The sequence below is a fragment of the Atractosteus spatula genome, chromosome 15 (genome assembly GCF_055471065.1).
Source record: "Atractosteus spatula isolate fAtrSpa1 chromosome 15, fAtrSpa1.hap1, whole genome shotgun sequence".
NCBI lineage: Eukaryota > Metazoa > Chordata > Actinopteri > Semionotiformes > Lepisosteidae > Atractosteus > Atractosteus spatula.
This window is the reverse complement of record NC_142720.1, coordinates 12,720,746-12,739,722: the sequence shown is the minus strand read 5'-3', so window position 1 is coordinate 12,739,722 and position 18,977 is coordinate 12,720,746. Positions and strand designations below refer to the sequence as shown.

General features: G+C 38.7%; 1 protein-coding gene across 8 annotated transcripts in view; it reads left to right on the top strand.

The window, feature by feature from the left end:
• ehbp1 (EH domain binding protein 1) overlaps nt 1–18,977 on the top strand; it is a 134,418-nt gene that overhangs the window by 69,579 nt on the left and 45,862 nt on the right. For 7 of the 8 annotated variants that reach the window (XM_088933852.1, XM_088933853.1, XM_088933849.1 and 4 more), the window contains exons 11-15: nt 10,002–10,180; nt 11,083–11,131; nt 14,220–15,122; nt 15,862–15,900; nt 16,777–16,920. In XM_088933852.1, the coding sequence (XP_088789978.1) occupies nt 10,002–10,180; nt 11,083–11,131; nt 14,220–15,122; nt 15,862–15,900; nt 16,777–16,920 (1,314 nt within the window). The remainder of the gene's footprint in view (nt 1–10,001; nt 10,181–11,082; nt 11,132–14,219; nt 15,123–15,861; nt 15,901–16,776; nt 16,921–18,977) is intronic. The other variant, XM_088933851.1, reaches the window with a different exon arrangement.

Sequence of the window (18,977 nt, the reverse complement as noted above, 5' to 3'; positions counted from 1 at the left end):
TGCCTTTCCTTTACAAAGTGCCACTTTTAGGTCTGTAGGAAATTGTCATTAAAGTACTACATAAGACTGCCCTGATGTTGCGAGAGAATAAGAACAACATTTGCTGAAGGCCTGAGAAAAGGACAGGCCTTGTATTTGCAATAATGGTAGAAACCCATAAAGAAGCTAATGTGACTTGCAGCTTTATAATCTGTGTAATGTTAGGAGAATAATCCTGAAGGTAAAGCATGACTCAACTTCATGCCTTTTTTTGTTCAACTTGCCTTTTTTTGAGTGATACTGAGTGATACTGGATATTTCTGCAGAATGTACCTTGGTTCGCCAAGGAAAATCCCAAGAATCCATCTATGCCTAATGGTGGATTTCTCACTGTCAGCGATATGGAAGATGGTCAGAACTATATTGACAGTTTTGAGCTTTTAACCTTTAAATCTTTCAGCTTGGAAAAAAAATGAAGTTTGTTTCAAACTAGGGGCGAAACAAAGGCAGAGAGAAATAGTTTAACCTTTTACCAGATGATACAAAACTGGATGTGATACTTCCTGTGCCAGCGGAATGTCAAAATCTGACATTTCAGTGGCTGTTTGGAATTGTGGATGAAAATAAACGTATTTGTGTGTAGAAGTAGCATGCCGCGAGACAGGTGTGTGTTTGCATGGCACAATAGGGGCTTAAGTTAACAGTTGAATCAGTTTGGATACTTTCGTGAGCTGTGTGCTCTGAATAAGTAATGACCTTGGAGTGATGCCTCAGACACCCGTGGACGAAACTTGAAAAGTCGTTTTTGTTCTAAACTCCCATTCTAAAATCTCCCAACATCCACCAGCTTTCATGTCGAACAGATTTGCCCTTCTGTGGTAAATATAAAGAGCTTATGCAACCTCAAAATACTTTAATCATTGCTTTTAATGGTGCTATATAAAATAGTTTATTGTTCTTGCTATAAAAAGAACACTACACATGAAGATAACCGTATTTTTTTTTCTTTTAAATGCTGAATTCTACTGAATAAAAAAAATACTGTATCTGGCAAATTAAGAGAACTATTGTGATGGACAGAAATGCACCTTTGAGATTTTTTTACTAGAGGCATATGAATTTAAGAGCATCCTAAAGAGTTTTGTATTGAATCTCTTTAAGGGCATCAATGTCTGTATGCTTTCAATATGCAAGTTTCTGAGCAGAATAAGAGTTTGACCTCACTCCTCACTGTGTGCCGAGTCGGTGTGAGGGCAGTTAGTTATGGTTCCCAGTGTTCTTCAGACAACTGTGGTTCCAGAGGTAGCCTTAGGCTGTAATCAGTGAACCTTCACGTGAATCTCATTGAAGAACTTATTTTTGCAGAGCTCCTAGTGCTAATTTATAATTCCTCAAAAAAAAAACAGAGCATTAAATGCACAGTCCATGAAAGATGAAAAACAGGGCAGCTGGTGTTGGCATTTTGGAATTAACAGTATTAACAAGGTTAGTTTCCTACAGAGCTCTTAAAACTGTGCATTTCTCTACCGATCCAGGTTTTGGACATGATCGTGGCCTGCCTTCTGGTTGGCCAATTCTTCTGAGAACTTTCTGAGGCTTGATTTGAGCCCAGTTTTAGACTTGAACCATTGTCCATAATCCTTTAGTCATACACTGCGTGCACCAGATCAGATTACTTCAAAACTTCACAAACACTTTTTATTTTTCTTAAAGTTTAAATAACCTTTCTGTCATGTCCTCTTGTAGTGTAGAGCTGATGTCTTTAAACTCTACTTAAAAAAAATCCCTTGACATCATTTCCTATTGAGAAATGTTAGTGCATGAAGCCAATGGAAAGCCTCTGTGATCCTGAGACAGTCTTTCCACAGGGGAACAAGGCGACCGCATTTACTGTGGGCTGGAAACAGAAATGCCATGGTCCTTATTTTTTTTTGTGCCGTTCACCAGTTAAGAAGTTGGAGAGCTTTTCAGTATCCACACAGTACAGTACAAAAGCTAATGGGTTTACAAAGTGGTTTATAATCTTGCTTTCATAACTCCTTACTTTTATCATCTGGGGATTACAGTACTACTGGTTTTGCACCAAAAAAAATGAAAACAAATAGTAGTGTAATCTCCAGAAGAATACCTGTTTGAGTTAGGAAGTTGCCCAACGACAAATTTTGAAAATCTTTTAATCTTCCATGTTTGATGTCTCAAACCTAATGGCGTTTATTAGGGTGGCCCAAAAGGTGCTTTGTCCTGCCATGGTTGCCTATAGAGGTTTTGAATGACATGGCAGAGAGAGACGGTAACATAAGCTTAATCTAGGCTTATCCTGCCCTGACACACAGGTGTGTGGGCTTAAACCCAGTCAAGGCCAGCTCCTGTAAGGCCTTAGAAACAATAAATATTGCTCTTGTTGCGGAGATGGCAAGAAAATGAGCTCCTCCTTTGGTCCACTCTTTACTGAAGTGGTCACTATCAAATTCTAATTAAATTAATGCAAGTTCCTGCCACAGGGAAAAAAAAAGCCTTTCAGAATGCTCTGTGAATTTGTTTCAAAGATATGTACTGTTTAATTTGTGCCGTGCAAATGTGGGGGGGGGAAAGAGCAGTGATAAGGCTTTAATTGTGTCTTGTCAAAGAGCTGTCTGGCACCAGTAGTTCACTTTCAGTGTTTTCATAAGATAGTTTCAGTAAAGTACTGCATCCGTATTATTCTTCAGAAATATGAGTGAGCAGCACTGTGCAGTTTGTCATGTAAACCATACAATGTGCATTTTTTCATTATTTTTAGATGAAATCAAGACTGTATTTTAATAAAAGGATAAAAATGCTGGGTTGCTGTTCTCTGGTTTTTCATTTACCGTCTTTTCATTAGTTTTGATTAACATGTTTCCAATGTATCTGTTGATGAAGTTCTTGAAACAAGATGCAGTTGCTGCTCATCAGCTATTTAAAGTATGTCTTTTATTTCCCTATATTGACAGCGGTTGAAACGTTTTAGAAAAAATAATGAAATTCTGACATGCTGATGTCTAAGAAGTGTTCAAACCTGACTGAAGGCCTCCTAAAATTAGTTTTACTTGCTCAAATTTGTTTATAGAGGTGCAATGACAGTCCTGCACACTTGTTGATACACATTTTAATCCCTATATCCTCTTAGGAACACTGAATATTTTTTGCCCTCCATTTTACTCAGGCATGATTCTAACGGCATTTGCTACTGAACACACTTCAGTATCACTTCCACCTCTGAACGTAAAGGAATATAATTTGCATTTGATTTAAAATGAACCCCTTTGCCTATTACCTTAAACCTGAGTCTGTAAAAAACGAAGTGTTTTTACTTTTGCAAAGATTTCCTGTGACTTTCTGGAAAGATTACTGTGCTCCTCTCGTCTTGTTTAAGCAACTATTTTTGGTTGCTTTAAACTACATGTACCAAAGAATGTCTTTCAGAGATCATCGATCACTACTCTGTGCTCACTAAGTACATTTATGGAGCATCCTTATTTTGATCAAGACCTTTGTTAAAGGGGTGACTCTGCAATTATTTTGTTTTTAATTGCTTTGATTATCTTAGTATCCCATCAAATGCAAGCTGACGTTCCTTGGACAATGGTGTATTAGCATTAGGGTTACTGATTGTGCTTATTTCCCTGTGTAACATATTGCTCAAAGACTTTCTTAATTAGTTTTTTTGGCTGAGGCACTGATTAATTGATAAATAGACTATTTATCTGATAGATCTGTGAATTACTGCATCCCTAATTTGTTTGTTGAAGATGCCATAAAGGAGATTAATGTATTGCAGATTTATGAGTCTGTTCTCTTTAGACCATTTTGCTTTTTGAATGACTTGCGGGTTTGTTTTTTAAGACTGTGTTCTCATTTTATATGTATTTGTTTTGGTTGTGAATTATAATGTTTACTTCATGGTCGGATCATGCATGAATGGCGTTTCATACGCGAATGACACATACAATTGAAAAAGACAGATGCTCCATTTACAACTCTCATCTTCAGATTGTCAAAATTTCCTGCTGTACGGCAGAGCTAATTTGTAGATGCGTGAGTGTGGGTAATGCTCAGTTACAAGTGTAACTGCACAGTCTTTCATGACAGTCTAAAGCTATAACTTGCATATTATTATGCATTGAGGGCTAAAACTGGGTAGCTGAACAGTGTGATGTGTTTTGTTTTTTTTTATTCAAAGCCCCTGAATTGGCATTTATAGTAGAACAGACCCAAATTTAATTTAGTCATGCTGTTATCATTTACAAGTGTGAAACTACAAATGCAGCGAGTCTCTGCCCATGGTGTCTTGTGTTTATAAAATTAACCTTCCCCAGATGGTGTGGTAAATTTGTATGAAACCAAAAAGGAATGTTGCTGTCAGAAAGCCATTTGCTGTTTTTTCTGATTAATATTTGTTTGGCATGTACTTTCTTTTTATCTTGCATCGTCTCTAAAGCATCTAATTTTCATATGTATTACATGAGTGGCTAATCATGGAGAGTTATAACCTTTTCACTATTTTCACAGCTGTATGTGAGAGTATAAATAATGACTGTAGTGGAAGAGTTATTGACTATGTAAGTTTTTAATTGATGTATTTTTTTCTGAATTATATTCTATCTGTGGCTTTGTGATATTATTCTGAAATTGAACAGGTAGCTAAAAACGTTTTGGGTGTTGAGCCTTCTTCACTTGTGAACATCCAAAACGTTGTTTCTTCTCTGTTTTTCACCATGGAACAAGCAAAGGCTAATTCCTTTGCAGCCAGCACATGCTGATGCAGCTCCACACTCCAACATTATTTGGAAATTGTGACATGCAAAATATCCAAAATTAGTACAAACTTACAATTAAATGTGGATGAAGTGTTTTATTCTGTATAGTAATCCTGGACAGGGAAGAAAAATATAATCAACTTTTTGCAGTTCATCTGCGTTTCCTGAGCTCCCCAGATTGTGCAGAATGTCAAAATAAGTGCCGCAGCCCTATCCCTAAGGTAAAGAAAGAACTTTTTGCTGTTGCAATGGAAAAAAAATTGTTGCAGTTTGTATAACAAAGTCATTTTTTGCCTTGAGTCATAAAGCTGATAAATATAAATGTTCAATCTGCACTAGCATGCATTAGAGTTTCTGAGTTTGTAAACTCTGCTCTCCAAAGTAATATTTTTTATAGTAGGATGTCTAGCCCCAAGCACAAATAAGGGATTACAAGTTTTACAGTAAGGGCATTACAGAATTCTCAAACGCTGCATCTCCTTGATTTTTTAAGACATAAAAAGTACTTGTTGATTTTTTTTTTGAGGAGGGAGAGATGAAGTGTGCAGTGGGGGGAGGGTGGTAGCTAGTTTCTCCTCAATCTCAAATTAAATGTAAAAGCCTGTTTCATTTTGAGATCCTCCTGCTTGTTGGTTGGGGGTTGAGTCCTGCAAGACCCAGAGAGAGAAGAGAAGACACCATCTGAAACGCCATTTTACGAGCGGCAGAAAGATGTTGAAGACCGATATGGCTGTAACCTTTAAGAGTGTTGTACTGCAGTTTAAATGCATCCTGTGAAGGAAAAACACTTTTAAACCTCTTCATAGGAGTCAGCACACAGTACTGTATAGTACTGAGCTATAGAAGCCAACTGTTGTTATTAATGAGGAATAATTTTGTTACTGCAATTTTGAAGCTGGGGTTGGTGGTTAATACCTTTTGTTTTCATGCATAAGTTTATGGGACAACAATCCTGTTTTCTAGTTTGTGTCACTGTCCTTACAATAATTGTTCTTTTACTGTGTCTGTTCAGATCTAGAACTATCAGTGAAGTTACATGACTCTGTAAGGCATGATGGTTTTTATTCAGTGCTTTTCCCTTGTAAGCATGCTGGATTATTGAGTTATCAATGAAAGATGTAAATCAAAAGTACACAGTGGCTCAGGACTGGTCTTTCATGAGGAAACCCTGAGTGCTGGATAAACAGTGTAAATGCTTTAATAATCTTTGGATTCCTAGATGAAGGCACAGTTAAGAGATTACAGCATTTTTCCAGAATGCGTCTTATTGACACTGAATTTTCTTAAAGAACGATTTAATCATTGTTGCCTATTTTAAAATGTTCCATATAATTGCATTTTGTTTAACTGGAAATAATAAAGGATTTTTATTTTTTGGAATAATTTGGGTTTGTGACTAGGATATACTAATCCTTCCTTGAAGCAGAGAAAAATGGCACTTAAACGTTCGGCTTGATGCCAAATCATTTGATAAGGATGAATATGTGTTTTAACAGGAATGCCATGTTTAAACCCACAACACTGTACGGAACATTTATATTCTGAGTGTTTATGGCATCAGTTTTGTTGTATCAAAACACGCGAGTCACATTTAATCTGGTTAAAATGTTTCTCCTTATGCTTTTTTTAGTATTACCTTCTATTAATGAAATAAACAATGCTTGTTCTAAGAAAAATGGTTGATTTGTAAGGAGTTCCATCATATTTCCATTTGTCTTTAGAAAAGTACACATACTGTATTGCATGTAGAAGCAGTGCTTCATGTGCGTTGGTCTTGAGTGACAAGTGGTTAAATCTCCATGGCTTTTCACACACAAGTGCCAATATAGACAACACACACTGACAACTCAAGGTTGCCTAAAGAACATTGCAGTTAAATGATGTTCTTCTAATTGCTTTAATGGCACCTGCACATTAATCCCAGGTAACTATTTAATGAAAGCCCGACAGCTACTTCAAAATTGCTTTGAAGGAAAATACTAAGGTGTCTGCATGCTCATAAAAGAACAGAGATGCAGGCATTGTGCTTTTACTAGATATGTCTGATTTCTTTTCTTCCGTTCTGGGGTGAGATTCTGCTAGACTGGGTTGAGTGGGCTTAATTGGAATGAATCGTAAGGTTGAGGCGGGGTTGTTGGATTTTGGGAATGTAGCAGAAGGGATGAATTTTACACAATTTAATAGTAAAATCAAGGTCATAACCAGTGATCCATAAGCACTGCTTTGACACAGTAACAGTCACGTGTTGCGCACGAAATCGACCTTCATCTCAAGCATCTGAAACTGGTAACTTGAAAGTTGTAAATTAGTTGATGGTTTTCCCTGGAATATTTCCTTAACTAAAATGACTGTTTTTTTTTTTTTTTAAATTCTGTTAATTAGAAATATTCTGTAAATTAATGTCTTAATTACTCCAGTCATTTTTACATAATGTTCCTTTGCCCCTGATGTCTGAAAGGTCAAATTACCATTTAATATGCAATTTATAAAAGTCAACAGTTTAATCTTCAAACAGGCTGCCCCACCCCTTTACAGAAAATTGCTTTGGGGGCATGACATTTTCTGTGTTCTGTAGTTGGGTACTGAAGAAGTTTTGTCTTTGATAAAAGATGTGTTAGACAACATCTAGACAAGCCAGTATTATTCATGTACCCCTTCTTACATCAGATCAATGTCACTTTGAGGAAACACAAGAACGGGCAGTGAGGAAAATGGTTTATGTAAGCTTATTAAAACACTTTTCAGTTCAGGATTGTAATGCTGGGCTGAGTTCATTTCTAGCTTTCGGTATACGTAAAAAAAAACGGATTGGGTTGAAGCTTGGTTATTTAGTCATTTGTTCATTGAAACACTACATGGAAGATGAAAACTGTGTCGACGAGAACATGGCTATGTAGCATGTTCCTCTCTCTCAACACTCTGGGTGAAGAAGTACCTCCTGTTCTCAGTTTTTAATGCACTTCTATATACTTATGGGACTGGCTTGTATTTCACTGTTGATTTTGCAGGCCAGTGGGTTGACTTTGTCAGTGCCTTTGAGGATTTTGAATGCTTTGAATATCAGGTCTACTTGTAGTTTTCTCTGTTCGAAACTAAAAAGTTTTAGACATCACTATTAGTCTGTCAGGTTGGACATCTTGTTAAGTCCAGGGATATGTCCAGAGCAGCAGTATATTTTTATAACCAAAACTGGTCACCTTAATCACCATCTATCACTTAATAATCACCTTAATCACTTTCAAGCTATATCCCCCATCCCCTGCCAAACTGAAAATATTTTTGTCTGAAGCCATTCACATTATTTGCTCCAAATCAGGCAATAAATAAAACAGCTCCTCAGCAGGAAAAGATCATTAGTGCATAATCAATAATGCATATATACATTCAAATTTAAAATGACTACACCCAATAGCAGTCCAAGCCATTTCTAAAAGATAGTTAGAAATGGAAATTCCAGATGTTTGGAAGCATTGCCTTTATTCAAGTTGGACCTTTTTGCAAGCTGTCTATCCATTCTGATAGTCAGTGGCCTTTCTCTCCAGAGTTTGCCCTGGATAGTTTGTCTTGGAGCTGGGCTTCAACTAGGAAGTTAGTCTTAGTCTCAGTGCTTAGTTTGAATTCTGTCTGGTCAGTTGCAATGGCTGTAGTCTAAGCTGATAAGTATTTTTGGAGAGAACTCCAAACATCCAGTTGGTTGTGTTGCATGTCATACTGCTCACTTGGCACAATTTACACAAGTTAAATGGTGTATTAACATTCAATCATAGGTACTGCAGGTAATGTTCCTCCTATTAGTACTTACACCCTTTCTGAATAGCCATCTTTTAAAAATGTGCATATACTCATTAAGTATAAATTGCTTTTAAATCATAAATTGTAACAGCTTTTAAAGTCGCAAAAGCTTTTTTCTTTTTGTAGTTACTTTGTCTAGCCAATGGGGGGCGTTGTTAGTCTGTTGGAAATATTCACAAATGCTCAACTGATTTAGTCTCTTGATCGCAAAAGCTAATAGTAACCCTTTCTGAGGTGGTGAAACAGCCTGTGCAGAACCAAGTAGAATCAGGATTTATTAGTCAGGATTATTTATTTTGATGTAATCACCATTGTCTAATTTGGTGGTTTTGTGTCCTGCAGCAATAAGGTAATCATCGTTTCTGAAATGTTTGTGCCCCATAGAACACAAATCTTTGCTCCTTGGAAAAAAGAGTAGAGTTTTTGTCGGCTTTGGTTAACTGGACTTCAAAAGCTTAACCGAGAGTTTTGTGTTCATTAAAGTAGTCTTTGATATTATTTTAAAGTAAGATGAAATTAACATTAATGCACCACAATGAGGATATTATTGAGGTGCTGCTATAAGGAATTTGGCTTTATGTATGCCGCTGTTTACATTTTCTTCTTTGATGGTGTCCTTATATAAAACCATGTTCTTAAGTGTTAAAAAAGAAACCTATGAATGTGAGAGATGAAGGAAAACAAAATATTTGCTTGTCTTAAATGTTAGAATATGTATTTTAATAGAACTTTGTTTCTCTTCCATTGAATTTTGTTAATGGAATTACAATTGAGTGAATCTACATAAGCATCCAAATCAGATGTAAGACATCCTTGGTTTCCAGTTTAGAAAATCTCCCCTGATTAATGAAAAAATATGAAAAACACGTCTTGTCCTCAGGTGTGGATTTGTTTTTATAGACCTTCTCTACACCCTAGCAAGTCTTCTTCACAGTTCTGACAAACCTGAAGGACTTACCGTAAAACGTCCAAAGAATTTCTGCAAAGACATTTATAGATGTATTTTCAGGACTAGCACAAAAATAGATTTGTATTTGTGCGGTTGTAATTATGCAACAATTAAAACTGTAAAAAAAAAATAAGGTTTGACTGACGTACCCGTTTCCAGAGACAGTCGGATAGGAAAGGCCTAGAGCCTTGTGAAGATTTGACATGATGCTTCCACCTGTGCAAATCTCAGCCTGCTCTCAGAACCAGGGAGGAATCCTGCACTGCCAGCTTCCTTCACAGAGAACCGCCAGGGGCAGAGATTGAAGATAATAACTAGTGATTGTTGTCTTTTAGCTGGGCCACCGTCACCAGAAATTGACAGTTTTTGAAGATCTAAATACACATCAAAAGACGCGCATCATCTGGTTTAGGTCAATTAATGTTAATTTTGCTCCTGTGTTATTCCTTTTAAGTTTTTTTTTCCTCCTCTCATTCTCTTCATTTTTTTTTTTTCCCTTCCAGCCAAGCCCAGTCCCAAGCCCTGTTCTGGGGAAGAAGCCAAATGCCAGTCAGTCACTGCTTGCCTGGTGCAGAGAGGTTACAAAAAACTATCGAGGGGTGAAAATCACCAACTTCACCACGTCCTGGAGGAATGGTTTGGCCTTTTGTGCATTACTGCACCACTTCAGGCCTGATTACATGTAAGTGAGAGAAAACATTGCACATTGTTCCTGCCAGGCTTAGGAAAGGAGTTGCAGTGGAACAGATTGAATAATATTATGTGTGCATTTTGTATAAGCAAAATGTGCATGTGTGCAATACCTACAATTTTTATAGGATATAGTGTATATATACTTGATTTTTTTTATTTTGGTCTTATCCTCAAGTGACTTGTATGAACAAGTTTTCTATAGTTCATGAGAAAAGAAGAAAGACAAAAAAAAAAGTGTTTTCTTGAAGTTTAAAATTCTGTATGGGGTCCCCCTAGTTAAAAAATAAACTGCTCCATCTCTGCTTTGGTTAATCCATTTGCATTGAGATGGACATCATGATACAGTTTGCATTCGGTTCCGAGCACATGAAAAAGTGAAAGATCAAAATATCAAATGAATGGACTTGTTCGGTTTTTGTTTTCCCGTGTCTGTTTTACACTGGCGTTATTTGAAGAAAATGGGATTCGTATTAAACTGATTTGTTTTTTTTATTCTTTTTTTTTCTTTTTACTAATCTCATCCAAATAGCTGTCTACAGGAAGATTACAAAAATTGTGTCAGTGTTGAAATAAGATGAGACAAATAAGCCTGTAGGTCTTTGTACACTGACAACAAGGGATTACTGCATGGTAAATTTGGTTTTAAAGGCTGGCCTCTGGTCGGTGCCTGTTAACTTCACTTTTTAGATGGAAAACCTTCAGGCAAAAAAAAAAACTCATGTGATCACTGGTTATTTTTTATTTTCCACTCTATTAGTTTTGTTGATTGCATAGCTGTGAAATTTCTTGTTACAGTATAATGCCATTATAGATCACATTTTTAAATGCAATTTTTATATTGCCTCTTTTATCGAATACTGTAGATGCCTACTGTTGTGTTTTCTCCCTCAGTGACTACAAGTCCCTCAATCCTCAGGATATTAAAGAAAACAACAAAAAGGTAAAGGACCGCTGACTGATACAAATTTAGCCTTATTGTAAGTTTTTTTTTGTTTTCTATTAATCCCCTTAAAAAGGTAAGTTTGTTTTTTTTCAGGTTTATAATTGCTCTTCTCTGAAGGTAGCTCCCCTGCCGCTCAGATGGAAAGTGTTATAAAATTTAGTTTTGTTTTGCACTCTACCTCACAAGAAATATGAAAATCACCTGGGAATGCTAAGATAGCATCATAATTTAATGCCTGCTGTGAGTACACTAAACAGCCTCAGTCTCTTGCTGTATACAGTGCATTTTTATGAGGTAACTGCGAACATTTTTTTTACATGAAAAGCTTGTTATTTGAGGTTCATGTCGCTAGTCCAGGATTTCTGTAATCCATTTTAGAGCTAACATTTGCGTTTAAAGCATTTCAGCTGGAGAAAAGAGCCGCTATCCTTTATAAGACATTTTTTTAGTTCCCCCCATTGAGGAATTTTCTGCAAAATGTGCAAGACGAATAGGTTTTCGAAAGGGTATCTAACTGTGTTAAGGGTGCATATCACTTACAGCCCCAAAGCCTGTGACTTTACATTTTCTGCAAGTGTATAAACACAGACTGGGTGTGCATCCTAGCGATGTGTGAATTATATTTATAAAGTGACGTGTTTTATTTCTTCTAATTTCCGAACACAGGCAGATCTCAATCCGTGCGTAAATATGACAGAAGCGAAAATGTTTTTTATGTATTAAATATAATTCCCTCCGCCCGTCAGGCTAAACTGCATTGCAGGAGTGTAACTTAACCCAATAAAAGGTATTAGTAGCCTAATGTAAAACCTCCCCCCCTCCCCCGTTTTATTTTGTGTCTAATCTGAAGTGTATCATTTATAACCTCTTTTTTTCCTGAGAACAGCCCATATTGTTTATTGTGTGGTTTGCTTCTTTCATCACTCGTTCGGTTCCCTCGCTTGACAGCTACATTGAATATCTCAGTTGCTTCCTGCAGGTTTATTTCCTGTGCTCACACAATTCTGACTGATAACCCCTAGTGCCCTTGTTTGGGATGAATGCCACATGATGAACAATGGCTATGTATAATGTCCATGCAGATGCATAGAACATTTGACATTTCCTCCTCCTAACCAATTAAGCCACCATCTATGAATGAATAACAGAGTGCTCCCTATAGCTGGTAAACTGAGAGGCTGGTTAAAGCAGAGTCACAGGTGACCAGTGCAGGAGCAGGAAAGGTTAAGTTTGCTGAAATCCTGTATTTGTCCCCAAAAAACATTTACGTTAGATAGAATCATTGTTTTTTTTGGGGGGAATGATTTTCATAATCCCAGACACGATTGAAATATACTCTGATAGAATAAAGCAATCAATACAGGAGAGAATATCTTTAGTTTCACAGGCTTAGCTTGTGAGATTCTATAACCGCCGAATTAAAGAGGGGGGAGTAATTTCCTGTGATATCCGATCTTGGTTAGTGTGCTGCCGTATTGAATAATTGAGAAATGTTTAGAATATGGCCTTGGGGGGCTACTGTTGATAGACAGTGGTTGACGTATGTCAATCAACCTGAAGGGCCACTTTTGAAAGGAGGCTTTACTGCGTCCAAAAACAATGTGCTGTTCAGGAGGTTTACAGAAAATCCGGCTCTGCTTAATTTCTCAGCAGAAAGCAAGATTTTACAGAGAACGAGCAAAACTCAGAAGTAAGCAACTGGCAGAAAAGTTTTTTTTTCCTCCTAGTCCTTGATGTCCTGTACAATTGAACGGAATTCTGGTCTGGAAGGTATTCGGAATATGAAGTATGTCACTTTGCGTAACTGGAGCCAAGCATTTTGTTCCCGAATGCCGCGCCTGTTTTTCTTTTTTCTTCTTTTACTTTCCATTCAGACGCAAGCTTGTCGTTCACTCCCAGCAAATGCTTTTATCCGGGAGGGAACAATAAAAAAACACTTTGCTGTGGTGAATAAGTGTTGGAAACCCTATCGGGGTTCTCTTTTTCTCCCTTCTGCAGGAGGGTGAAAGCGAAAACCCTACCCGCCGCGGAGCAACGGCAGACTTGTTTGTCGCCGGCCCTTTCTCGGCGTTGAGTCCAGCGCGGAGGCGGTTCTCTCACAATAGCCGTTGTCGTTGAAAAAGGAAAAAAAAAAACAAACACGGCAGCAATTAACTGTAAATTGAGAAATGGCTCCCCTTGATTATTCCAAAACTTGATAAACCTGCAGATCCAAAAATGTCAGGACCCATAGACAATGAAAACGATGTTCGTCAACAGATGGAATCAAAAACGCCATCAGTGGCTCTGAGATACAAGTAGTGATACCAGGAGGGGCTCTTTCAGAGTGGTGGGGGGGGGGGGGGTGAAAAAAAACTTGCTTCGTGTCTTGTTTTAATGGCTATTTTTTTCTTTTTTTAATCGCCTATCAGGTGATCGCAGGATTGAGTTTTGCTTCTTGATTATCTGCCTGTATTTTTCATCAGCACAAATCACTGCAATTACATGGGCAGTAGAAAGGAGAAGGTTGATCAGCTGTGATAAGGCCCAGGACGGATTAGTTTAGTGTTTCTTTATATCTCACTTTCTTATCTTAGAACCCATCCTTGACATTCTCTGTCACTGCCGACTCGTCCCACTGATTCCTGATTGTCCTATTCCAAATCTAGTCAGACAGATGGCTACCCTAACATATCCCAGCTACCTGTTTGTACCTGCCTAGTGAGGTTAGCTGGCTCTAAATATTCTATTGCATTGCCAAGTCTCAAAGGCTACATGCACCGAAGGGTGATCCAATCTTTATCTTCAGCAGGGTTTAAGTTTGAGAAGGACTGCTTAGTTAAGCTGTCAGAGAACATGTAAAGGCCTGAAATTGGTTTAGCAATTGTCTCACACTTGACCTTGAAGAGGACATTTAACCTTCTGCTTCAATTTTATGAATTCTGTAAAAAAATAGTGAGATGTGATGTCTCTCACTTCTGCAGTTGGGATTTATTTTCTTTGGTGAGAAAAAAGATGAAGGAATTGTTGTGCATTAATGAAGGTTAAAGCCTCTGTGCCTGCCTCTTTGTCTTTTAAAATAAGTGTGTTATTCACTGTTTTCAAGGCTTATGATGGCTTTGCCAGCCTGGGAATCTCTCGGTTACTGGAGCCCTCAGACATGGTGCTGCTTGCGATTCCTGACAAGCTCACTGTCATGACCTACCTGTATCAGATAAGGGCTCATTTCAGTGGGGAAGAACTGAACGTGGTGCAGATTGAAGCCAATAGCAGTAGGAGCACCTACAAAGTTGGGGACTTTGAAACGGACACCAACAGCTCCATTGATCAGGACAAGTTTTATGCGGAGCTGAACGAGGTGAATCGGGAAGCAGATTTCCAGACCGAAAATGGTGTCGAGGTCAGTGCCCCAACTCGGGAAGAGCCTGTGCCCATAGGCAGCGCCGCTGTAGGAGAACAAAAGAGTGACAGCCCATCACCAGCTCTTAGTCCAAGTCCCAGCAAGGAATCTCCCACCTTCCCCTCGATACGGAGCCAAACTAGTAATTTACAGCCTCATCCAAGTTCCACTGGTGGTTTTGCAGCGGAGGAGCTTCGGGAAAATGAGAGCAGAGTTGCGGCAAAAGTGCAGCCATCCCTTAGGGAGCAGGGACTGCTTAAAATAGCCGCTTCAGAATTGAGTGACTTACAGCATGTCAGCGAACAAAAGCAGGAGGCATCTCCCATACTTCCATGTGACATTCCAGGCAAGGAGAAAAGGGAGATTACTGGGGCCACTGGTGGCTCTGTGGAGGACAAGGCTGGGCTTTTGGAGAGCAGAAGTTCTGAACTGGGTTCCCCCATCCGGAAGGCTGGAACCTGTCCTCCGCACAAACTTGGCTTCTCTTACAACCGCGACGCCGACCTCATCAAGAAAAAGCGGGCCAGCCTGAGGCACTCTGACTCTGAAGCCACCTCGGACATCACGTCCACTCTCAACCACACAGACCAGGTCACAAAACCCTCACAGGTAACTTCTGTTCTGTTTGTCCGGTGCGTCCACACGTTCCAGACACACATTATGGATACTCTTATCACAGCAGAAAATCAGTCTTGCAATATCTGTGCAAAAATAAGACTTTAAAGACTGGCTTACTACACTGTTTCTTCCATGTTACTTTTCTTAATTTTCCACAGATTTGTAAATTAAAACAAGGTGTCCAACACTGGTCCCTGGAGAGATGTCACCTCGCACGTTTCATTGGTAGCCTTAAATAGTCAATTAGCATGTGAAGTTCACTTAATTAAATCATTGATCCAAGTGAATCCTTCAAAATTCCGCTACTAAAAAACAGATACAGTGGCTCTCTATGACCAAGGTAGGACAATCCTTTAATAAAAACATGAATGTGGAGTCTTCAGGCAGGAGACATTGTGACAGGAAAATATCCTGATTGAACTTTGTAGCACTTCTGCATCGAAGCTTATGACTTACATTCGTGTTACTCAAGTAATGGTTTGTTTAAATTCTATCAGTGAGGATGAAGTAACAACAGGGTTGTCGTAATTCGAGGGAACACAGCTCTTCAACAATTTTACGTTCATTGAGCCCGATAATGAGAAAACCTTATGTGATATTGGCAAAACCATGTTTCATGCTGAATTGCAAAATAAATAAGTAGATAAATAAAAGCCCTTCAAGGGTTTTCATTTTTTTTTAAATCCATTAGTCTTGGAAACAATTCCCTGTAAGTGATTTTTCTTTCCAGGTTCCTTCCACCCAGCAGTCAGGTGGCACTGATGAAAAGGTGAGAATGTGCCTGTCCAAGTAAAGACCAGTATTGTATGACCATCTGGCTTTGAGGACTATTACCCCACGACCCAAAGGGCAGTGCAGGTTTTAAAGTTCTGTGTTGGAAATGCTTCTTGCTCTATGTATGGAGTTTTGGCTACACCTCTGTCAAGACAGTGCTTTCAAAACTTGAGTTAAAGGGGAACTGCAGTCCCAGTTTCTCAGACCAGTTCTTAAATCCCAGTAATAAAATAAATTTGTTGACTGCATAGAATAAAATTGCGAATTTCGAATTAAGCACAGAATTGTGAACTTTGTGGAAAGTACTGTAAGTCACCATTTTGTGGCAAACCCCTGGTCTTGCCACAGGCGAGAGCAAGAGTTCCCACGAATTGAGATGTGAAGCGGCCCTTCCTGCTCACTAGTCACTGTAATAACTAATGTAATGTGAGGTACAAGCAAATTAACGACGGGTTGTGCAACTGACATTTCACAGCAGAAATTTCCCAACGCGTTCTTCATACAGACTTAACAAGTAATTTCCATTAATCCGCAAAACTGTCTTGATGTTGAGAGCAATATTTCTACTGGATTAAAGAGATGTATTCACAAGCCTGCATGTTTACAATGTAACAGGGCTGCTTCACCTCACCGGATGTTTTGTTGTCTTGTTCTGAATCGCAGAATATGGCGCTGAAACTACCTGGAAATTATTTTGTCATGTGAATTGTGGGTTTTACAAGTGTGTACATGTTACTCTTATTGTGGTTTGAAACGCACTCATCGGTGCTGATTCTTCCTCGCTCTGAATTATGGAAATAGCTTTGCAGTTCCCCTTTTAGCCATGTGCTGTGTGTCCTTGACGTCCTTTGCGTTGTATACACCCCGGCAGAGAGCGCAGTCCCGGCAGGAGGAGCTGAAGGAGAGAGCCCGGCTCCTGCTGGAGCAGGCCCGGCGGGACGCTGCCATGAAAGCTGGGAGCAAGCAGGCCCCGAGCAGCTCCATCACTCCGCCCCGCGGCACGCAGCTCTCGGAGGTAGGCCTGTGTGTGCCGTGGCAATGTTGGGCTTTTCCAACTACATGACAGCTAAGCGAGGGATATTGTATTTCTCCATTAAGATTGTGTCTGGAAAGTGCCTTCTCCCTTTCTAAACTATTTTATATTTGGATAATTAGCAACCAAGTAACTATGAAGCGAACTGTTGGAGAAAAACGTCTTATCTTTCCAGACATTTAACAATGGGAAACTTACAACTTACTAATGACAGAAAAATTTTGGTTAGATTTGGAGTCTGAATTGTTTGCAAGGTTGTGTAAAGTTGGTGAGTGTGTTACTAATCTAATACTAAACTAAAAATGTACTTGTTAAAGCCTGCGCCTTGTGGGACGCCAAGTTGTTGTGTCTGCAGTTGATGCACACGTCTTGTCTGTGGTTTAGCTGGGGGAAGTGGAGAACTTTTGTGGTTCTAGAATGACATTTTCTCTGCCTGGCTAAAGGATGAGCTGGTACATCAGTTTCTTTTAGGCTGCAATCATGCAACGAACATGTTGGATATTAGGATGCTGCCAATATTGCCATGGTTTTGGCATTGCAAAACCTTTCAACTGAGGAAACCACAAATAGTGAGTTTGCAGGCATTAACAATTAATTTGTGTCACAAAAAAAACTTCTAACGTGGTACGTCTGAAATGGGTTAATTATTTATGAAAAGGATCGTTTGAATTGTGTCCTGCCTAACTTTTCTGAGTGAAGAAAGGGTTAGCTACGCGAGGGTCCTGTCATTCTCTTTTCCTTATATATTTATCATCAGATAAAGCACTCGGGCCTCCTCTGCGAATGTCATTATGCATGTCTGTCACCTAAGCAGTGATTCATGTCCATCCTGCTTGAGTGGCTACAGAGTTTGAACAATTAAAGAACTCCATCCAGCTCTTGAAAATATTCATTTTTTTCTTCTGCTTTCACGTTGCACTCTGGATTTTAGTTAATCATATTTAAAAAAAAAGTGTCAGCAATAATTAGACCAAGATCCCTAGCTCTGGTATTTTCATGTTGTTTTAATAGGAAATGATTTTCTTTTAAACTCAGTGAATTGTGAAATTATACTTTTCTGTTTATCAGTGCTCTTTGCCCAGTAATGCTATTGTTCTTTCATCTGCTTGATTGTTACAAAAGTTTCTTACATCGCAATACGCAGTGCTGCACTCAAAACAGCTTATCCTATTGCTGTGTATGGCGAAACAGCTGATATTTCTGTAGAAAAAATAAGATTTGGGAAACGGAATGTGCTGTAACCTAATGAAAAATGCATACAATATTTCTAAATCCTCCCACGCCATTTTAAGTATGGAGAAAGGATGGCTGACTTTGACTTTTATATTCATCTTAAACACGGATACCTCAGTGACATGGAGCTACTCTGATAGTGGGGGGTGCTTTTGCTCTTTTTGAAAGCAAATGAAAATGTTCTGACCATTAGGAAACATGCTGGGTGTCTCTTATGAAAGATAAATTAAATAACTACCAGTAAGTGGAGATTGCACTCGTGCATAATCTGCAAGTCACACTTAATATGAACCGTGGCGCACTTGCCTGTAATTATAGAAGCATTATTCTAACATTTGTTCACATTTTCACTCCTCTATTATTTATGGATCAGATCACTGTAATGAAATAAAACAGCAGAACAAAGATGAAGTAATTAACACAAGTTCAAGCTACATTTAAGCATGATTTGAAGACAGATTCTCTTGACCTAATAGAGAAAAGTGCAGAGTTAGGGAGGGCTAAATAGTGAGAGAAAATCTGACGTGATTGTTGCTTTAGGAGGGCATCACACTTTTCCAAGCTGCTGTTCGAGATTGCTCCTGGCTCTCTCACAAGACCTCCTTAAATGGACACCGAGACTGTTGGCCTTTACAAGTTCAGCGTTTTCCTCTTACTTTTTAGTCCTCCAGCTTTTGAAGTAGGTAAACAGAGGTGTTTCGCTAACCACATGCGACAGTGTTTCTTTTACAGTGACATCTGCAATGACAGTCTGAAGGTTATTCTAACTTGGGGTTCATGACTTGCTGTGAGGGAGTGATTACAGT